This window comes from Phoca vitulina, unplaced genomic scaffold, assembly GCF_004348235.1.
Source record: "Phoca vitulina isolate PV1807 unplaced genomic scaffold, GSC_HSeal_1.0 scaffold53, whole genome shotgun sequence".
Classification (NCBI taxonomy): Eukaryota; Metazoa; Chordata; class Mammalia; order Carnivora; family Phocidae; genus Phoca; species Phoca vitulina.
Window position 1 is genome coordinate 11,394,795 of NW_022589756.1, and position 22,830 is coordinate 11,417,624.

The 22,830-nt window shown below is 46.3% G+C and overlaps 1 protein-coding gene and 1 pseudogene across 1 annotated transcript in view; one reads left to right on the top strand and one right to left on the bottom strand.

The window, feature by feature from the left end:
- Positions 1-8,779: 8,779 nt before the first annotated feature.
- The window catches only part of NEIL2 (nei like DNA glycosylase 2), an 18,897-nt gene continuing 4,846 nt past the window's right edge, over positions 8,780-22,830 (top strand). The window contains exons 1-4 of the mRNA XM_032389000.1: positions 8,780-8,959; positions 10,813-10,952; positions 15,986-16,341; positions 22,367-22,563. Of these exons, the coding sequence (XP_032244891.1) occupies positions 10,815-10,952; positions 15,986-16,341; positions 22,367-22,563 (691 nt within the window). The 5' untranslated portion in view covers positions 8,780-8,959; positions 10,813-10,814. The remainder of the gene's footprint in view (positions 8,960-10,812; positions 10,953-15,985; positions 16,342-22,366; positions 22,564-22,830) is intronic.
- On the bottom strand, positions 19,605-21,390 carry LOC116622540 (annotated as a pseudogene).

Genomic DNA, 22,830 nt, shown 5'->3' on the forward strand with positions numbered 1-22,830 from the left:
GTCTCTTGTCCCAGAGGCAGAAAACTAGGGACGTCGCAACATCACTTCAAAGCAAACAAACACAACAAAACCAAACTCAGACGCAAAGATGATGACCGATAAGAGAAGACACCGAGGGTGGGCCCTGAGGGAGTCTCCAGCTCTGTGCTCTTCTGGAATTGGCCTTCTTTTCTCCATGTTGCTGTTTCTACCCGTGATGCTGGGGCTCACAGAGACTCCTCCTTCCTGGTCCTCATCATCAGCAGAGCTATAGCTGACTGTGGCCTTCCTACATCCTCCCCCCAGATGCCCAGCTCCCGACCCCCAAATCCTACTGGCTGTAGCAGAGAATATTTTTAAACCAAGATTCTGTTTTAATCATCATTTACATTGCTTTCTTCCATGAAGGCCACCCTCGTATACCTTCCCTAACCCACGAACCTGTTAACATTGTCTTAAGGTGAAATGGCTGTAAAATCAGTATTTAACTAATAAATTTATCTGTACTCCTCTTTTCCTTCTCCTCCCTCAGAGGTCAGTACTGGGAGGTTCGATGCTGCCCTTTGCAAGGCAATCTTGAGCCACGGAGGCCCCTTCGCCCATCTGCTCACAGGCAGCATAAAATCGTGTTCTTTCAGTCGTTTATGGCAGTTGGCCAGGACTTCCTCTGTATGTGATGGTGGCTAGTGAAAAGAACACTCATCCCAACCCTGCTACTGACTAGTTTGCGACCTTGCCGGGTAACCTCTAGGCTTTGGTTTCCTAAGAGACGGGCCAGCCGTTAACTAAAGTTCCTAAGGCCCAACAGTTGTTGCCTGATGAAGGGAGCCATTTCTAGAGCTTTCCTCGGGACTGGCAGGGGCTGGGGCATGAGGCAGAGCGCAGGGCAGTGGTCCATCCAGCCCATGTGGTTTAAGATCACCCTGACTTGTTCTTGCCCTCTTCCACTTCTTTATGGTTTGATCCAAAGAAGCTTCTAGAGAGGAGATGAAAACTTCTCCTTTATCCATTTGTCTTCACCTGCTTGGGCGACAGAATTGCTTAATTGCTTCATTGTAAAGGTGGGCTGGGAGTGGGGGCGGGGGTCCCGAGGCTACCCTCTGACTCAGTACCTGTGGGATGGGACCCAGACAAGCAAACCTGCCCCCATTCAGAACTGTTGCTGGTGGTTGCCTCTTGCTCTCAACTGGCTTTTGCCAAACCCACGGGCAACTGGTGGCTTTGACCTTTCACAGCACCCCTAATGTTTCTGAGCAGGGAAGGGGAAAAAAACTAGGACAACCAATATTTTATGTAAAATCAGAAAAGCTTTTAAATTTGCTAAGGAATAGTTAAACCTACTAAGTAGACGTAGCTACCATCCAAAAGGACGCATAGCAGATGACTAACAACTACGAGTAACAAGAAATTCAGAAACATTAATAAAACCTACCAGGATTTATGCTGGCCTTGGGAAGTGCATGTTTTCTGATAATGAAGTCTTTGCTGAAGACATTTGCCACTTCCCTTTAGGAATGGCTTTCAGAACAGAATGACCTACACCACCAGATCAACCTCGTTCCTTAAAAGAGTCATAACTTGGCGCTTCCCCCCGGATGGTATATGGAAGCCTGATTCAGCCTCCCTGCTCACCAGACTTGGTGGCTTCCCCAGATTGCATCCATCCTCAGAGGAGGTTAAGTTGCTACCAAGCAGGATATTCTATTTTTTTTTTAAGGATTTTATTTATTTATTTGACAGAGAGAGACATAGCGAGAGAGGGAACACAAGCAGGGGGAGGGGGAGAGGGAGAAGCAGGCTTCCCGCCGAGCAGGGAGCCCGATGCGGGGCTGGATCCCAGGACCCTGGGATCATGACCTGAGCTGAAGGCAGACGCCCAATGACTGAGTCACCCAGGCGCCCCCAATCAGGATGTTCTAAAGGATGCAATTCCCTGAGGGGCGGGAAGTGGCTGGTGTGGAAGGATGGGGGGGGACACTCACAAGGATGGCGTCATTACAATGAATGTCTGGCCTGATGTGAGTGAAGCAGACAGTTCATGTGTCCAGGTTAAGCAATCCTTTACATTCCCCTACTATCTCACCTCTTGCTAGGACAAAACCTTTGGAAGCACAGTTTAAAGTAACAGTCGGAGAACATTTTTGAATGCCTTTAGCGGATGAGTTGTAGCACATTTAGCTGTGATTGTATCTGGCTTGGGATGACAACAGTGAAAATATATTCACTGAACCTACACCTAATGGAGCTGGGGTACGGGCTATTTGGATGAACCTCCCACCCCTCGAGCCTCCAGAACTTGACACACTTGAATACTGACTGCATGAGAAATCGCCATTTGGAAAGCTGCTTTTGGAGTGGAGGTGATTGGTCTTTTTGGCTTTTTAACCATTTTCTGACATTGGAGGCTACTCTTCAGATCGCATCCTTGCCTCACTTGAAGCTAGAACACCAAAATGCTACCTCCCATAACAACCCCAATAGGTGTCATCCCATAACCAAGCACCAGCCTTGGAGCTTCAAGGTTTAGCCTGGGAGCTGGAACCTGAATTCCCAAGGTCTCTCTGCCCCTGGACACTTCTTTCATTTCAGCCACTGAAGCCTCTGTCCTGCAGCCTCCTGGGGCGTGCTGCTATTCTAAACCACACTGGCTCCCGGATGACTTTTTTCTCCCCTCCAGGAGCTGTGGCATGGCGCTTGCAAACAGACTATTTAGTAACAGGGAGAACTAACTAATCCAAGTGAAGAGGACATTAAAACAGACCTCATTTTTCCAAGTCCAGTTTGCTTTTGGTCTGAAGCCTGGGAGCGTGTGGGTTCACAGTTTTATAGAGGTGATTGACAGCAGTGCTGGGGGTTACCAGGAACAGAAGAGTTCAGAAAAAGCCTGCTAGGCACCCAGCGCTCTTGGGCCCAGGCTCTAGAAGTGGTTGCAGGCTCCATGTGGGGAGGTCTTCAGATGGACGCAAAGACAGAGCTTCTCCTCCTGAGTAAAGGGTGATAAATGAGACCCCCTTGCCTACCCCCCCCCCCCCCACACACACACTTCCTCCCCTCCCCTCTGTGCTTTCTGGTGATTGCCTTTTGTCGTACAGCTGTGGTGGCCCCTTTCACCTGAGAAACGAAGATGTGCCCGCCTCCACCCTGGGTTTATAAGAGGTTTTTAAATAGGGGCACCTGCTGTTCTAATCACTGAGGAGTGGCAGATTTCTAACCAGTGAATCTCTGATTGCAAGGAGTTAGTTCAGAAGAAGCTCAGTACTAGTAAATAATACTAGTAGACCATACTATAGACCCCTTACAATGACTCTAGTCTCTTGTGTGTCCTCTTCTTTAAGATGGATTTGCTCAAGTGAAATGGGTTCTAATTAGAGATGTAAAAAAATTAAATTTATCATTCCTCCCTTGTTCTTTTCCTTTAGAACACAAGAAAATAAAAAATTGACACTATTTGTTATTTCTAGGGTTTTTGATTATCGGAGACGTTTGAGTTGGGATGAGGGACAGGTGTGGTAAGAAAAGACTGAAATAACAGAATCCTCAGTAGACCTAGGAGCAGGCCTCTCTGCTGAACAAAGCAATAGGTAATGTGCTTTTCATCCTAAAGGTGTTGCTATATTATTCAGAGAATCCCCCAGCAATGCTATAGTGATGTGGGTGGGAAACATTTTCAGGAGGTCAACCCATTTCCCCCCTGGCTCTGTGACATCCTTGAATGCCATTTCCTGGTGCAGCTCACCTTGCAGATTTCCTTAATATGGCTTCCCCCTTACCACGGCCGAAGTCCCCTTTACCCCCACCCCGCCCCTGCTAGAATTCTCATGATTTGAAATTGTTTTACTTACATAATTATTTCGGCTTTTCCTCATTTTTCATAGATCAAAACCAGAACCACATGTAAATGACACCTCCGTTTTTAAAAGCACAAAGACATAACTGCTAACCTCCGCTAACAAGTGCCAGATAGTTGATACACTGAGCCGATACTGTTCCCACCCAACACAAAGACATTCAGTTTGGTTTGCTTTACGATCTTGGTATGGCAACTGGATGGATGTTTACCTTGGGGTATTCTGACTCATTAAAAACGGCTTGTGGGTTCCTATTGGGTGAATCTCTGGGCCCCAGGGGCTCTAGAAGGGGACCACTGTCATATACTCCTGCATTGGATTCCGTACCCATCTCTACCCATGCTTCTGCCTCCTCAAACACTGAGGGAGGAAGTCTAACAGAAAGAGTCAAAGATGGACTCTGAGGTTTCAGAATTGTAGTTCAGTTTGGCTGTCGTCTAGGTGCATAACTTGGGGCAGTTCACCAAACGGCTCTTCACCTCAGCATCTTTGTAAAATGTTTTGGACCTAGGGGATCTTCAAGGTCCCTTTGAGTTCTAAGCAGTCGTGATAGCTCCAATAATCTGAAATTATCCTCACCATATCTGGTATCATACAAGGAACACAGGCTACCTTTCCTTTTTGTCATGTTGTGAGAATGGTCAGGAAAAGACCTAAAGACATTATTCCCCAGAGACACACTGAATTAGATCTAGCATCCAGGACACTGGGCCAACAGCTCTGAAATTATAAGAAAGTGGCTCACCTCTCAATCTTTTTTTAAAAAGATTTTATTTATTTATTTATTTATTTATTTATTTATTTATTTGAGAGAGAGAAAGCACAAGCAGAGGGAGGGGCAGAGGGAGAGGGAGAAGCAGACTCCCCGCTAAGCAGGGAGTCCAAAGTGGGGCTCGAACCCAGGATCCCAGGATCCCAGGATCATGAACTGAGCTGAAGACAGATGCTTAACCGACTGAGCCACCCAGACACCCCACCTCTCTCTCAATCTTACATATTCTTGTTGGTACACATGAAACCTCAGGGTCCCAATATCTGAAAATGCTCCTTCTGGAGACTCCAGATTGATTTTCTTCAAATGGAAAAGTATACCTTTTTCTTGTGACCTAAGTAATGAGCTTTAAAAATGTTTCAGAAGTTATACATTCAATAAGTATTGTCTCACAAAGTAGCCACCTTGGAGACTACTTATTCTAATGTTGCCGCCATTGCAAAAACATTGGAATTCCCTTTAGGTGACATTCAGAATCTGCTCATATCAACCTAAGAGAACCAGGCTAATGGCTTCTTAGCCATGTTTAGTTTGGGGCCCCAAGTAGAATTACATCGCCTAACCAATTTTTGTCACCAGTGCTTTCTAAATGCCCCTCATAGGATAGGAATTTGTTATCAGTGAAGAGCTATTGAGGAATGTTCTGTAGACTCTGAAAGCTGATGCCAGCAAACGAAGCAGGGTTGAAATGGGAAACATTTTCAGGTCTTCTGTGGCTGCCACACTGCAGAGGAAAGCATGCTATGTGTTTTCTTAAATCCATCCAACACCCTTCCCATAGTGAGGGAAGTTGGTGTCTTCCCTCACTACGCAGCTGCACTGAAGAGGTTTGAGAGGAACCGCAGGTCATGGAACTGGAACGCACTTCTGAGGCTTCCTGCAGGGTCCCACATAGAGAACGTTTTAGTAAGTCATTTCTGCAATTTGGGGCAGTGGCTTTTTTTAACTTGGGGGGTCACAGACCCCTCTGAAAATATAATAAAAGCCAGGTCCGCTTTCCCAGAAAGGTACCATACCCTGAGATTTTGCACACTAGTCACCATTTTAGGGGTTTTATGAACTCTGGAAATGTCTCCATACACCCCAGGTTAAGAACTCCTGCTCTCAACGCTCTGGTTTAGCCCAATGCTGCAAGGCTGTGTTGGTCAGACTGACCAGGTCAGCTCCATCTAGGATATCCTGGCACTTGGTAGGACCTTCCTATTTAAGCTATGAAGTCAAGCAACCGAACAATCCCAGGGCAGTTGTCAGGGGCCCTGGTGCTGCTCTAGGCTCCCAGGAAGCCCTGCGGCCTAAAATCCAGTTGTTCCCCCAAGGACAGCGCACTGAGGAATTCCTGGTAGCTTCTTCCTTACAGGAGGATATGGGTCCGGAGTCTGCAGGAATACAATGGGGTTACAAGACACAAGCTGCTAAGGATTTGGGGAAGTTAGTATTGCCAAGGTTTCCAATAGCTGGCCTGGGAGAGTCGAACCGAAAGAAAACTGAACGCTGGGAGGAAAAAGGATACCTGGATTGGGAGGCCAAGGCTAACTCATTTACAGATCATGAGAGGTCTCAGGGATCATCGGGTCCAAGCCCTCCTGTCCCACCATTGTTGAGGGGACTCGCCCAAAGCCATGGAACTGGTGTGAGGAAGAGCCACTCTTAAGCGCCTACCCTTCAAGAGAGGCTCTGAGATGGTCATCGCATCAAAGTCCTGTCCTTGCAGTTAATGCACTCACCATGGGGGGGCACCAGCGTTCTCCTCGCCTGTGACCACCAGACTATAAAATCCTGATTTTCAAGCAACCTGAGGTCAGCCCAAAAATTGTGCTAAAAAAAGTACCTACTGCTTATTAAGCACTAGTGCAGGTCAGACTCTGCTAGTAGCTTTATATATCCACATAAAACATGTATATGTCCTCACAGTCATGTTTCAAACATGAGGAAGATATGACCCATGGATTTTAAGTAACTCACTGAAGGTCACAGAACTCATACGCCTCTAGAGACATAGAAAACCTCCTCTCTGTGGTTCAGAATCCCCAAACTCTTTCTTTGGCAATCTGATTCCTCACCAGATTCTACTGCTTTTCTCCTTCACTTCCTTTTTCGCTGTCTTTGAAGTGGCTGCATTTTAATCGATTTTCATGTTCACTGTAACTTTAATCCTGTTGGAGAAATCAGGGGCACAAAGGAAGATGGAGGAAATTGGTTCCATGGCCCTTAGAAAGCTAGATGCTGAGGCCCAGGCTCCTGTGGGTTTTAGGGTTGCCCCCAATCCAGGAGACAATAATAACTAAAACATACTGAACCCTATGCCAGGCCCAGTGCTAAGAGATTTATGTGAATCACCTCAATAAATCCCACAGTGGCCCAGTGAGGTAGGCATTTCACTCCATTTTACAGATGAAGAAACTGAGGTACAGAAAGGGAAATTACTTGCCCAAGCTCTGCCCACTGAGTGGTGAGATTTGGACTCGGGGAGTCTGATGCAGAAACAATATTCTTCACTGCTATTCTACAGAGTTACTCTTCTAGGCGTTTGTCCTTCCCCAACCTCATTGTCTTAGAATGATGATTACATACACTTGCATAGCGCTCTACAGTTTATGAGCGTTTTGCTTCTAATATCTCATTTAATCATTCATTCAAAGAATACTTATTATTGAGTGCCTACCAACTGCCAAGACCTTGCTGCTCCACGTGCAGTCCCTGGACCAGCAGCAGCAGCAGGACGTGGGAGCTTGTTAGAAAGGCAAAATCTTGGGTCCTGCTAGAAACCTGAGTCAGAATCTTCATTTAAATAAAATTCCCAGGTGATTCATGGGTATATTAAAGTTTGAGAATCCCTGCTTTTTGATATTTCCACGATAAAGCCATATATATCTCACTTAAAACATGGATACAGAGATACGGTGACTTGTCCTCCCACAGCTAACAATGAGGCAGTTTAACATAAAGAGCTTACAACAGTGCTTTGCCCATAGTATGTGCTCAACAAATAGCTATTATTATAAATGACAGAGTCAAGCTGTGAACTATTTGGTTTCTTAACTCTCTAGTCCTCTGGCCTCTGCAGAGCCTTCCGAGGCATCAGGCGTTCGTTCCAAGGGGTGAGGCAATGATTGTGGCTCTGGCTTCCTTCCCAGCTCAGCCGGGGTCTAGAGAATGGGCATTTAGGGGCTCCAGAAGCTGCTGTTGGTGTATACCTGATCCTACAGCAGGGGGCATCCCGGTGGGGATGTTGTTCTCCAGAAGAGGACAGATATAGAAAGAGGGAGACCAGAAGGTTCTCAGCGGATCCCTCCTGGAAACTCAGCACCTGCAAACCTCATCCCCTCTGTCTCTAGGGTCCCGCTGTGTTGAGGCAATTCAGTACCCCACGTCTTCCTAGCCTCCCTCTCCTCACTTCCTGCCCCTATTCCCTTCAGGCCACCTGCACTGCTCCCTCTTACTCAGCAGGACACAACCCGAGAAAGAACGGGGCCTGTCTCCTGTGCTGACCAAGTCCTCCTCAGGACTCTCTCTCTCGGGTCCATGGTGCGGGCTATCCTGGACAGTTTCCGGAACACCTCCTCCGGCGCTTCCCCAAACTTCCCTGCCGTCTTCTTGGAAATGGCTGGCTCGCCATCCTCTTTGGAGAACTCACAATGGAACATAATTATTTCTGAATAGTCTACCGTTTTATCTGTATTACTCTCTGAAACAAAAATTTAAATCATGCTTTTAAAGCAAAACTTGCTTACGGCAAAATCAATAATATTCAAATAATATAAAGTGAAAGAGCCCACTCTTTAAAACTTTCATGAGAACTTCTTGACAACCTATTTCCTTTGCAAAATGACCTGAGCTTGGAAGCCGTTCAAAATCAACTCAATGACTTTGACCGAACCACCCAGTTTTATTCAGGAACCTCACTTTTCTCCATAACCTCCTATCCCCGTAAGACAATAAACGTTCCCAAGGCGGTTTGCCTCGTCTCCGCCGTGTGCGGGATTTCCGTCCCTCCGCCCTTCTCCCACTTTCTCTCTCCCTCGACTCCCCACGCGCGGCCGCGGCCCCGCCTCCAGCGACGCCCCTCAGGGGAGGAGCCTCGCGCCCTCTGCAGCCAGAGCGGGGCCCCGCCCCTGCCCCGGGGGCGGAGTCCAGCTCTACCCCACGCCCTGGCGGAACCCCGAGCCCTTCCCCCCCGGAGGAGGAGCCTCGCGCCACCCCTCCCCTCCCCGGCTCGGGACCTATCCCGGCTGCCGGCTCCCGGGGCCGTTCCGCGTCGGTCCCCGGGCAGAGCGTGCGCGGACGCTGGCCTGCTGAGTCCTGTCCGCCCGGTGCTGGAGGCGGCGTGTTGGCTTCGCCGCGGGGCGCGGGCCGGGAGCCGGTGAGTGCAGCCGCCCGCCCCTCGCTGTGGCCCGCGCGGGCGGGGAGAGGGGAGCAGGCCGGGGGAGGATGGTACCTGCTACCGACGAGACAGCGCAGTGACCGACAGTTAGAAGAAGCATCCCTTACGGAACCGCACCCCTGGCCCAGTTTTTTGGTTGGTTGGTTTACCACTGTGCCGCCCAGCATTTACCCCTGGGGGCCTCCCTCAGTGCCCCTCAGCCCTGTCTCCGCGGCCTCCCATCTCCCCGCCTCACCCCCGAGAAAGAGTTGGGAAAAGCAGCCATTTTAGAGTCCCTGGGGGAGTGAGTGGTTAGCCGTAGAAAGGAGGACGCCCTGACGCCGCTCTCCTCTGCCACTTTGAGTGTGGTCCGCTAGGAGCCAGTAGCCAGCCTCACTGCCGTCTGCCTCTTGAGGGAGGGGGCTTGAGGGTAGGCAAGACGTCCCCATCAAATCCTGTGTCCTTTCCTCTTCTACTCCCTTAAGGCTAGGGCAGAGACAACTTGCTGCCCCGTTTTAAATCTCCGTAAGTATACCTTAAAAAATGTGCCCATGTGTTAAGAGATTTCAAGGATTAGGTGCATTTCAGGTGAAAGCTTTTCCAGAAGCTTCCTCTGTTGGGGATGACCTGGACACTGAGAGCTGGTTGAGGTTAAGGTGGTGGGCTGCAGTCAGGCAAGTCTCCTTGCAACCCAGCACTTGTCAGTATGGCCTCTCCAGTGCCTTGAAGGTCTGATTGGGGGAAACAGCACTAGTTATTAGCGAGTATAAAGCACCATCAGATGTAAAATACACATTATTGAATGTGCTGCTAATTCAGCTATGAGAAAAGCATGGATATAGTAAGAGGCATCCTCATTTTAGAGACTTTTAATTGTTTTTTGGAATTGCTGAACTACAGTAGCTACCACTCTGCCAGGTACCTACTTAGTTCTTTGGGTTTTCATCATAACTTGCAGAGTCATGTGCAGGCGAGGGAAACAGGTGGTTAAGTAGTGTGCCCTGGGTAAGGGGGGTGGGGAGGGAGTCTTAGCTTCCAGAAGCCAGGGTACGGACCACTCAGACTCAAACATCTGAATGCTTTATACATAAACTCTGAGTGAACTTGGATGATTGGGGGCAGAGAGAGATGGGAGTCACAGATAACCATACGTCAGGGTTAAAACAACCCCAGCTGTTTTCGGTTAGAGGGATAATTATCTGCTGTTAAGCTGGAGGTGGCCTCTCCATACTCTGAACTAACATGACCCTGTGTCTGCACTTGTCATGGATCTGAGCTCTGCATTGTCAACACATACACAGTGCCCCTACTAGTGGGGTGGTCCTGGGAAGACCAGATCCACATCTGTGTCTCTGTGTCCCTTACAGTCTTCTCTTCTATCACCATTTCTCCCGTAAAAGTGGGGAGGTAAATCAGCAGCAATGGGTTGGAATGATTGGTATTGCTGAAGGGGGAGGATAGAGAAATCGTGGAGAGGAGTTTGGGGCCCACAGTGCAGGCAAAAAGTACCCAGGGCCAGCTCCCATTCAGACTGCCACAAGATCAAAGTGGAGGGCTCCCAGGACATGATGTCTTAGCACACTGTTGGTGCTTAATAAGTGTTTGCTGCATGAGGAAAGGTGAGAGGGGCTGGAAAGGGAAACTATTACTGGGAAACCGACCCACACCCTGTCACAGCTGGTCTTTCTCTTTGATCTGACCCCTCTTCTCAGCCACACCCCCTTTTTGGCCATATATACTTTTCGAGTCAATGGCAAAAACATAGCTGCTGGAAAGCTTGGAACTTGGCACCCACCAGAAATGCTAGAGAACTAGCGAAGTCAGTGGCTTCTTTTCCCCATTTCTACCTGCAGGGATGCCAGAAGGACCATCTGTGAGGAAGTTCCACCACTTGGTCTCCCCCTTTGTGGGGCAGCAGGTGGTCAAGACAGGGGGCAGTAGTCAGAAGCTGAACCCTGCCAGCTTTCAGTCCCTGTGGCTCCAAGACACCCAGGTGAGTTCATCGGGGCTTGGTCGATACCTCACGTAAATGGGCTGGCTCCGTCGGCACGTCCCATGACTCCCTTAGAATTTCTCTCAAGACTTTGATGCCATCACTTCCCTGAGCCCAAGACAACCGCGCCAGGACCCCCACGCAGCTCCTCCTCTTTAGGTCTGATGTTTCTCAGCCAGAATTGGGCATCTCGGTGGCCTATGGAACTAGAAAAAGTACCCTGTGCATGCATGAGCTGGAGATTCTGATTCAGAGTCTGGAGTGATTCTGGTCACTCCAGTGGACTCTGATGTGCACCTATGGTTAGGAACTAGCAAGGATGTGAGGAAAGAGCATAGCCTTCTGATCTGGATTCTCGTGGCCTCATCCATGCCCTGAGCATAAGGCAGAATTGCCTCAACGGGCTCCCAGGGCTCCTGTGGTCTGATTTGTGCCTCCTTCTCTAGGCCCGCTTCTTCCCTTGTCCCAAATCTCTCTTGCAGTCATGTTGAACTACTGGGGCTCCTCTACCAATCCTTCTTGCCCACGGTTTTGACATGCTGCTCCCCTGCTTGGGCAGATCTTCCTTTTTCCCCCAACTCTGTTCCCATTCCCATCCTTTTCTTGTGAGCATGGTAATTCCTTGTCTTCAGGATTCAGCCTTGCCATCACATCCTCTGAGAAACCTGGCCTGTCTGCTCTAAGGGTGGGGAGAGACTTCTGTTTGCTTACTGGGCACCCCATACTTCCTCCTAGTGGATCCTCAGTGCTGAACTTGTCCCGCTGGTTGAATGGAGGAGAGGAGCAACAGGGCGGGGCCTGTGCCCTCCACAGTATTGTATGCTTAGCCCTTCGTTGAGTGCCGGCTCTTAGGAAGCATATATATGATAATTGGCTATAGAAAAAATAAATTAACTCTGCTGCTGAGCTGTGTGCTCCTAAGTAAGTTACTTAATCTCTTAGCTGTAGTTTGTGCAATTGTAAAATGGGGATAAATCACTTAGCAGTTAAAATTGTATTAAACAGACTTTATGTCTGGCACAGGTGCTCAGTAAATGCTGATTCTCTTTTTTCCACCCTGTCCTTCACACACACCTCGCGGGTTATAAAACCATTCTTGGTTAGAACTGAAAGAGGTCTTCTAGACCTTCACTTACATTTTCTACATTTGGAGGTGGGGGCTCAGAGAGGGAGAACACTCAACCCAAGTTGACATGGCTAGCTGGAGTCCAGGCCACCTGACCTCCGGGTCTGTGCTCCTACCGTGAGAGCTTTTGGACTCTTTGACCAGACTACTGCAAGGTTTGCAGGGGCAGGATTAGATCCTTTCATCTCTGGAACCCCAGCACTTAGCCCGAGCCTGTCCCAGAGCTGGCTCACCGAGAATATTTACGGACTGGCTGAGTGGACAGAAAAATGTGTGGACAGGGAGCCTTGAGATGGAACTGGGAGCTGGTTTCCTAGTAAACCAAGGCAGAAATCGGTGTGGGAGCCCAAGAACCCTGAGGGACACAGCCTTGGGGAACTGCCTGGCATGTGGGGGCTAAGTTCTCATCATTGTGCTCCCTTCTTTGCACCTCTAACTCCTAAGGAGCTGAGAGTTGAATTTTGAAAGTACGACCTGTATCTACAACAGGGGAAAATGGTTAGGTAACAGTGAAGGGGAAGGAGGGGAGCATACGATTAAGGCCTATTTGAGGGCCTCAGCAGAGAAGAGGTCCTTGTAGCCTGGAGTAAAAGACTTCATGGGGGTACCTGGGTGGCTCAGTTGGTTAAGCGTCTGCCTTCGGCTCAGGTCATGATCCCAGGGTCCTGGGATCAAGCCCCGAGTGGGCTCCCTGCTCAGCGGGGAGTCTGATTCCCCCTCTTCCTTTGCCCCTTCCCTCCACTCCTGCTCTCTCTCTCAAATGAATAAATAAAATATTAAAAAAAAAAAAAAAGACTTCATGAAGGAGGTGGGTTCTGAGTTGGACCTTGAAGGATGGAGGATTTAGATGGACCAAAAGGAAAAGAAAGCGTATTTCAGGTTTGTGAAGCAGTTACAGACAGGCAAATGGAGATAGAATGAGCACAGTGGGCTAATGAAGCAGGGAAGAGATTGGCTCCATTCTGTGCCACCTGTTTTTCTGGCAAGTTCCTTCCTTGTCTTTCCTTGTTGGTTCTCCAGTTTCTATAGTGGAATTGTGTTTGACTACTCGTAACGGATTCAGAAGAACAGCTTATTCATGTCTGGAGTTTGTGTTTTTTTTTTTTTTTCTCCCTTGACTTAATGGGAAGTCCAGAGTGGTATGGGAGCAACATGAGATCACTGGGCACCAAGTTCCTTCTGCTTTTCCCTCCCTGGGGTGTGACCCTCATCCTCATGGTGATAACATGGCAGCTGAGATTCCAGCCATTACGTTCTAGGCAGGAAGAAAAAGGAAGGAAGGGAGATAGGGCAGAAGGGACCTGGAAGCTGGTTCACCTGTTTCAAAGAGCTTTTCTGGAAACTACATTTGACTATTCCTGTGTATATTTCACTGGCTGCCCCATCTCTAAGGGAGTCTGGGAGACAGAGATTTTTAGCTGAGGACATTGAGGTCCCCCCCAAATCAGTAGCTGAGGTTACTGAGGTCCCTGTAAATGGGTAGATTTGTTAGTAGGGAAGAGGGGAGAGGGATATTGGGAGGTAGTCATAGTCTCCTTACACCTGGTCCATTATCTTCTCCTTTGTTATACCCTCATTTTGCAAAGCACACATTCCAGGAGCTGCCTGAGAGAGTGCGTGGGGGATAAGTATTGAGTCCTTACATGGCTGTTAATGTTTCTGTTCCATCTTAGTTTGGGTGGTGTGGGAGCTCCAATCCAACCCCCCTACATACTTAGACTTTTAACCAGTCCTCCAATTTTTAAAAAATACATAACAGCTTTACTGAAATATAATTTACATAACATACAATTCACCCACTTAAAGTGTGCAATTCATGGCTTTTAGTGTCTTCACACAAAGTTGTACAACTATCACCACAGTCGATTTTAGAACATTTTCATCTCTCCAGAAAGAAACCTTGTGCCCCTTAGCAGTCACTCCCCATTTCACCCCTGCCTTCCACCCCCAGCCCTAAGCAACCACTAACCTATTTTCAATTTCTATAGATTTGCCCTTTTTTTGGACATTTCGCATACATGGAATCATGCAACGTGTGTTCTTTTGTGACTTCTTTTACCGAATATAATGTTTTCAAGGTTCATCCATGTTGTAGTGTGTGTCAGAATTTCCTTCTCTTCAAATACTGAGTTTCCAGAGGGAACAAGTGGAGCCTTCCTCCTCTGTATGCCCCTCAGAGCCTAGCACACTGCCTGGCACATTGTAAAAGCTCAATTAATGGTCAGTTAATTGAAGTAAAAACGTTGTCCCAGGAATTTAAAAGAGGGACAGTAGCAATTGCCATAGTTGGAGAGGACACAAAGATGTCCTGAGCTAGGCATTTTTGACCTGCTAAATGTTTTGACCCTGAGGGACATATGGCAGATACTTTCATCAGCATTATACCTACATTAGTGAATGTGCATCAGAAAATTATTTTCTGGAGCAAATTCTATTATGCCCACTTAATTCTTGCTCAGTTTTTTATGTAGCTCAGTTAAGCCATTTCTAATATGTGACAGCAAACTGCTGTGCTCACATTTGCAGATGAGTTATTCTGGAATTATTTAGAAAGGTAATGCCTTCTTTTAGGGAGAGGATTTCAAAGGACTGCTGCAGTTAAAATTTTTATACTGATTGACAAATTGGAGATCATATCAGAACTATGATCTCTAAGTATGTACTTTTGGAGGCTAAAAAAGTAACACAGGCATTTCCATTATTGATGCCAGGTGTTTTGGTTTTGAAAGGCTGCCTAAATTTCAGATCATGCAGAACAGGCTTATCCTGGAATCTGGATATGCACATTACATAGTAGGGCTAGCAGTATGAAAACAGAATACAAAGCACGTGGAACATTCTTTTACATACATTTCCTTTTCTCATCTTCCTTTCCTAAAATCGTTTTCATTGGGATGAGGTGAATTCTTTTCCTTTGTACATTTTATGTACATTTTATGGTTTGATCCATTGATCAGTTTTTATGTCAATATTCGATTTCTATTGATAGTCGTTTTTTTATTGTGAGTTCTCTTGTGGTCATTTCTTCTACCAAATCCAATTTCAGTGAGTGAGAGGTACCAAATTTTACAATGTGTAACATACATTGTCTATTTACAGTATATAAAATGCAGTAGTTTAGCTGCTGTCAATTTGTGGATGGTGCATGTGCGTGTGTGTGCGTACAAGCTAATTATTTCTAACAAAGAAAAGGTATTATGAATTAAGTACAGGATGACAATTTGTATTTATATCTCAGCTAATCTGTGAAAACATTGCCAGCATTTCCCCTCAGTTATTCTAGGGTGGTCCTGCTGTCTAGCATGGATCTATGTTACTGCTAATCCAATTCTTCTTGCTTTCAATCACTTTGAAAACCGTGTGCTAACTGCCCACACCACTGGAGCAAAGAGCAAAAGGCAGGTCCAAAATACTCGGCTTCGGGAAGCTTCCTTGAAGAGACAAGAAGGGATAAGTTTGCATTAGGATAAACATCTGCATATACCTCTTCTAGCATTCCCTAAGGCTGTCTTAGGCCATTCAGACTACTATAGCAGACTGCCACAGACTGGGTGGCTTATAACCAACAGAAATTTATTTCTCACAGTTCTGGAGGCTGGAAATCCAAGATCAGACAGCCTGCAGATTCGGCGTCTGGTGAGAGCCTGCTTCCTAGTTCATAGACAGCCATGTTCTTGCTGTCCTCACATGGTGCAAGGGGCAAGGGAGCTCTCTGGGATCTCTTTCATAAGGACACTAATCCCATTTATGAGGACTTCACCCTCATGACCTAATTTCCTCCCAGAGGCGCCACCTCCAGATACCATCACATTGTGGGTTAAGTTTCAACATACACATTTGGGGTGGGGGGGAGAGGGGCACAAACAAGTCCATAGCAAAGACTTAGATCATGTTCGTTTTCTTCTAGGTCCATGGAAAGAAATTATTCCTTAGATTTGATCCAGATGAAGAACTCGGGTCCCTTGGCAACATCTCACTGCCAGAGTCTGTAGAAAAAGGAGAGAGGAAGGAAGAGGCTCAGGACCAAAAGCAGGCCTCGGGGCCCAGCAGCCAGAAGACCTCTCAGCAGTCCTCTCAGTCCCCGGAGCTTGTTGCTCCCAGTGGAGAGAGTGGTGTGGAGCATTTGCGGGGAGACGTGCCTGCGGGAGGTGCTGAGAGGTGGCTGCAGGTCCGCTTTGGTTTGTTTGGCAGCATTTGGGTGAACGAGTTCTCCAGAGCGAAGAAAGCAAACAAGAGGGGCGACTGGAGGGACCCCACTCCCAGGTAACGGCATGGTTGGGCAGGCTGTAGGCTGTGGCTCTGTCGGGTCTGTGGTGGTTCACACGGCCCCCGTGTGCAGGCTTGGGGCTGGGCTCTGTGGGCTCACTCAGGTGGGTATCCCACTGCTCTCCCGCAGCCCACTTCTAGGAGAGAGTACCCATGATAGAAAGTAGACTGTGGTCTGCATCCAGAGAGGGCTGGAAACGTACTGGGGCAGCTTAGTAAAAGGGAAGAACTTTCCCAACAAGCATGGCTCTTGAGAGTGGGATGGCCCTGAAGGACATTTTATGGCTTGACTAGTGCACTCTGAATTTAGGGACAGAATTGTCTTAGTTTTCATCTGCTATTGGTGAGAAGACTATCTTGGTGTGTAGAACTCTGTCCATGCTCAGGATTATTACCTCAGTGTAGATTCCCAGAAGAGTCATTGCTGGTCACTGAGAATGAACACCCTTACGGCCTTGCCTAAGTGCTCATTTAGCTGAATTCTTAACTAGTTTTGAGTTGTTTGTATACTTTTTATCAATTTGTAGAGGCTTTTGTACATTGTGTGTTAATCTTTGTGATGTGTGATGCCAATGTTGTTTCAAGTCCACCTGTGTCCTTTGACAGTATTTGTGCCTTTTGGCATTCAAGATCTAAACATTTTTTAGGGGCGCCTGGGTGGCTTAGTCGGTTAAGTGTCCAAGTCTTGGTTTCGGGCTTAGGTCACGATCTCAGGGATCATGAGATGGAGGCCCGCGTCGCGTCGGGCTCCACTTTCAGCAGGGAGTCAGCTTGAGACTCTCACCCTCTGCCCCTCCCCCACTCATGCGCTCCTGCTCTCTCAAATAAACCTAAAAAAAATTTTTTTTTAAATTTCTATTTATTTTTAAAAATGTTTATATAAGTATAGTTAACATCAATGTTATATCAGTTTCAGGTGTAGAACATAATGATTCAACAGTTCTAGACATTACTCAGTGCTCACGATAAATGTAGTCATCATCTGTCACCAAAGAATGTTATTACAATATTATTGACCATATTCCCTATGCTGTACTTTTCATCCCTGTGACTTACTTATTTTATAACTGGAAGTGTATACCTCTTAATCCTCTGTATCTATTTTGCCCATCTTCCCACCCCCTGGGATTTTAAATTTTTATGTAGTCAGTGGTCAGTATTTTCCGCGATAGCCCTTGAGTTTTCCCCTCTTGCTAAAGAAGGCCCCTTCTACCTAAAAGCCACACTACTCTTCCATTTCTAAAGTTTCATGATGATATATTTTTATGTTCAGAACTGTAGTGTGTGTTTACGATATGATGTAGGGCTAGTAAGATGCTTTGGATGTAAAGATAACTGAGACTAGATTAAGGGGGAGGAGATTTTTTGGCTCACATAATTGGAAGTTTCGAGCGAGGGTGGGCTATGGTGTTGACTCAGTTCCCAGCTTTGGGCTTCATGTTCTTGTGATTCTTCTGTCTGTACCTTTCCCCACATGTTGGTATCATCCTTAGACCAGCAGCAAGAGGCTCTTGCAGTTCCAGGCTTATGTCCACACAGGAAGAGAGAAGAGGGGAAGAGAGGGTCATTTCTAGAAGTTCAGACGAGCGAGGAGAGCTTTCTCAGAAACTCTCAGCAAACCTTTCATGGCCTGAAGCTGGTTCATGGGCTGATTGCTAAATTAGTCACCAGCTAGGGCAGTTGAAATGCTCTTCACCAACAAGCCTCATCCCTAACTGGGTTTTCAAATTTATTGTCACAGAGTTAACACATATCATTCTCTTATTTTTTAAATCTCTTGTGAAGTTATGTCTGCCTTTTTCTTCTTCATGTTCTTTATTTTCCTTTGTCACCTACCCCCCTTTTTTACTTACTTAGGCTTACCAGAGTTTATCAACTTTGTTGATCTTTCAAATAAATAATATCAGTTTTATATACTCTATATGGGAAGAGTATTTTCTAATTTTCCAAATGTTTGAGTGGGGTCATCGTTTTGTTTTGTTGTCATTATTTTTATTGGATTGTGATCAAGATATCAGCCTGTGAATTTTCTGCTTTGGGCATCTATTAAAATTTGCAGTCAAACACATCATTGATCTTTTCTTACATTTTATGTACATAAATGAAGGTAGTATGTTCATAAAAAGTAAAATCTTATGTAACTATTAAGAACAGGTTATTGCTTTGATAATTCAAACTCTCTATCCTTGCTTGTTTATTGTTTACTTCATATGCCAAATGTGGGAAGAAGAGCATTAAAATCCTCTAGAGTGATTGTGGTTTTATGAGGTTTCTCCTTGTCTTTCTAGTGTGTTTATATGTTTGCTGCCCTGTTGTCCAAAGCATCAAGGTCTCTGACTTCTTTGCAGCTTTATTAAATAATAACATACCCTCCGGGCACCTGGGTAGCTCAGTCAGTTAAGCATCCGACTCTTGATTTGGGCTCAGGTCATGATCTCAGGGTCATGAGTTCGAGCCCTGTGTCAGGCTCCACGCTGAACATGGAGTCTGCTTAAGATTCTCTCTTCCTCTCCGTCTGCCCCTACCATCCACCTCCCTCCCTCTCTCTCTCTCAAAAATAAATAAATAAATAAATAAAATAAATAATAACAGATCCTCTATTTGCCTTTGGTCTTGAATTCTGCTTTTCTTGATGGTAATAATGCCACTCTGTGTTTGGCTGGCCCCCTTGGTCTTTTTCCACTTAGGGTGTGCTTTATAGGAGTGCCTTTTCACTTATTTTAGGTATATTTCTTACAAATAGCACCTATCTGGCTTTTGTATCTTTTTAAACTCAAACCAAAACTCTTTGTTTTGAAATGAGGTAACTGTGGTATTTGGATTTTCTTCCGTTTGCCATTTTATTATACCTTGTTTCTTTTCTTCTGTTGGATTTCTCAAGTGTCTTTCTTTCCCCCTACCCCCCCTTTTTAACTCCTGTTGAGTATAAATTGCGAGTACTGCTATTCATCTTGTTTTTGTTGATAATAATATTCCCTTTAAATTAGACCCATATTTTTTCTTAGTTAATAACGACCAAATGTTTAATAACATTAAACTAATAACATGTCTCCCTTCTTATTGAAACTGGTTTTTTGCTCCCTTCCTTCATCCTTCTGAGAGGAGGTCTTTGAAATATTTCTACTTCCCCACTTCTTTTGTCTTGCCCACCCTATCTCCTGCGTTTGCTGAGATAGTTTAGAATTTTAGTTCCAGATTGTTAACTATATAATATTATTAATTATGTGTAATTAAGTTGATTAACATTAAAAACACAGTAACATGTGTATCTTACTTGTTTTTATTCAGTTTTGAAACCCTTTATTTTTGTGTATGTAATGGTTATTAACAAGTCTATTTAGTAAGGTTAGGGTTCCACTGAAAAGCAGGGTTTTCATGAAAGCCTTCAGGGCTCCGCTGTATGTCATATGGCAGGGAGTAGCACTGGATTTGGCATGAGACTTAATGACCTTATTTACAGCCTCCAAGGAATCCTCCTCGGTAGGGACTTTTCGCCGTGCTCTGATGGCAAGCATACCGGCTTCCGTGCAGATGCTGCTCATCTCAGCACCAGAGCGATTTGGGCACAGTCACACTAACAGCTCAAATCTGACATCTCTTTCAACACTCATTGAACGAGCACGAATCTGAAAAATGTGAGTCTGACCCTCTAGATCAGGTAAGCTAAATGCAATCTTTCTGTCCAGTCTCCCTGGCCTCATCAGTGCTGGATCCAAAGTGTCCGGTCTCGTGGGGGCCGTGAGCCCTTTAATGTTACCTCGAGGATCAAAACTGTCCAGTTGATTGATCAGTTCCAGCATTGTTCTCTGCACTTCATTGTCTCCCTCAGCGGCATCCTCAGAATGAGCCCCTCCAATAGCATCAATTTCATCGAAGAAGATAAGGCAGGCTTTTTTTGTTCTGGCCATTTCAAAGAGTTCATGAACCATTCGAGCCCCCTCACCGACATTCCTCTGTACAAGTTCAGATCCAGTAACTCGAAAAGCAAGCATCAGTCCTGTTAGCAACTGCCCAAGCACAGTGTCTTGCCTGTACCTGTGGACCAAAGAGGAGCACACCCTTGGGAGGCTCAATGTCAAGGTTAACAAACCTCTCTGGATGAAGTAATGTGGTTTCAGCTACTACTCAGAGTTTCTGAATCTGTTCCTTAGAGCCAGCCACATCGATGTATGTGACATTAGGTTTTTCCTCCACCTGCATCATGGTTGACTGTTGGATCAGTCTTTTTTTGTTGTTGTTGTTGGATCAGTCTTAAGAGGCAGCGGAATGTGAGTTTGATACTTAGTTCTGTCCATGCCGACTCTCATTCCTTCTTCAGTGTCCACGGGTGCTGCCTGATCACTAAGATCCACCACAAACTGGGCAAACTGCTTCACATTGATAATGTGCTTTGGGTCCTCCGAGTCCACACTGGTGATCTTTGTACACCTCGCAACCCTCAAAGGCTGTTCACTCTGCAGTGTTTGCTTTTCTGCAGCCAGATCCCAGAGCGCTGGTGGGGCCAGGCTCAATGTCATACCAGTGAGCTCATGAAGCTTCTTTCTTTTTTTTTTTTTTATAAAGATTTTATTTGACAGAGACACAGCAAGAGAGGGAACACAAGCAGGGGGAGTGGGAGAGGGAGAAGTAGGCCTCCCGCTGAGCAAGGAGCCCGATGTGGGGCTCGGTCCCAGGACCCTGGGATCATGACCCGAGCTGAAGGCAGACGCTTAACGACTGAGCCACCCAGGTGCCCCGAGCTCATGAAGCTTCTGAAGAAGTTGTCGCATGTCATCTTCAACCTGCTTCATCTGCCTAGAGTCAGTGCTCTGACCATACGTTTTCAGTAGGGCGATATCCCCCTCATCCAGAGCTCAGATGGGCTTCTCGTCCTCCTCATCCTCTTTGTTTTCCACTGGTCAGTACTGAGATAATCTGGCATTTTAGGAGCGCCAAATGCCTCAGCTCCTTAGTGATCACACAGCACCTCTCGCTTCCAGTGGTCAACACGGGTATCTTCTGATTCAAGAATTCCTTCCTAACACGTTACAGTTCTCAGCTGTGCTATCGTCCAGTCCTCTAGATCTCTCACCATAAATATTATGCACCCCAGGGCCGCCCCTTATGTCCTACCCTTTTCCTCTCCCCTTGGCTTGAGGTCCCTGCTGATTGCATTTCCATTGGGCATTTATTTTTCCTTGAGTAATTACCTCAGATACTATGGTAGATGTGTCTCTGAGGCCTTTTCCTCTACAATTGTCCTTTTAGGGGCACCTGGGTGGCTCAGTCGGTTGAGCGTTGACTCTTGATTTTGATTCAGGTCGTGATCTCTTGTGGGATCGAGCCCCGCTTCAGGCTCCGTGCTCTGCACAGAATCTGCTTGTCCCTCTCCCTCTGCTCCTCCCCCCAAGCACATGCTCGCTCACTCTCTCAAATAAATAAATAAAATTTAAAAAATAAAGTTGTCCTTTTACTTCCACATCAGAATACCATCTAGGTCAGATATATGGATATTCCCCTTCACGTACGGAGTCCAGTTACAGTCTGATTATCTGCCCTTACACAGTAACCCATTATTTCTTTATCAAAGTTCAGGAAGTTTCTCCTGTGTCCTTGGAATTCAGGAAGTCCATGGGCGTATGGGTGGGTATGTATTTCTTGGTAAATCTTAACCTGGACTGGGAGTGGTGCCTCTCTAGCATCCGTTTCTCTGTCCTTCCTCACAAACTCTGCTTTTATGCAGGTAGCCATACCTCCTGAGCTCTGAGACTTCCTTACATCACATTGTCTTCAGTGAACATGCATGGCTGTGATCAGAAAGATGGAGCAATATATATGTTTTCTTTTAATTACTGCATTTAGCCCTGAGATTTTTATGATTCTGGCAGAGCCATCCCTTTTCTCTTTTGGGGTCTTAGCTTCCCTGGGTGAATCTTGACTGTGGAGTGGGAGCGCTGTGGACATGTGACTTGAGTCTCGAGTGGAAGCTCTATGTATGCGTGCCCTGAACTGTGTGCACTTAGGATCTTTTCTTTCTTCCCAGGTTGGTCCTGTACTTTGGTGGTGGTGGCTTCCTGGCATTTTATAATTGTCAGATGTCTTGGAGCTCTTCCCCAGCGGTCAAACCCACCTCTGACATCTTGTCGGAAAAGTTCGATCGAGGACAAGCCTTGGAAGCTCTGGGCCAGGAGCAGCCTGTCTGCTATACACTGTTGGACCAAAGATACTTCTCAGGCTTAGGTATGACTGATGGGAAAGGGATGGGACCCACCTCAGCTGTGCTTGAGGCAGTCACTTAATCTCTCTAGCTTCACTTCCTTTGAGATGCCTGGGTGGCTCAGTTGGTTAAGCATCTGCCTTCGGCTCAGGTCATGATCTTTTTTTTTTTTAATTTTTTTATTGTTATGTTAATCCCCATACATTACATCATTAGTTTTAGATATAGTGTTCCATGATTCATTGTTTGTGCATAACACCCAGTGCTCCATGCAGAACGTGCCCTCCTCA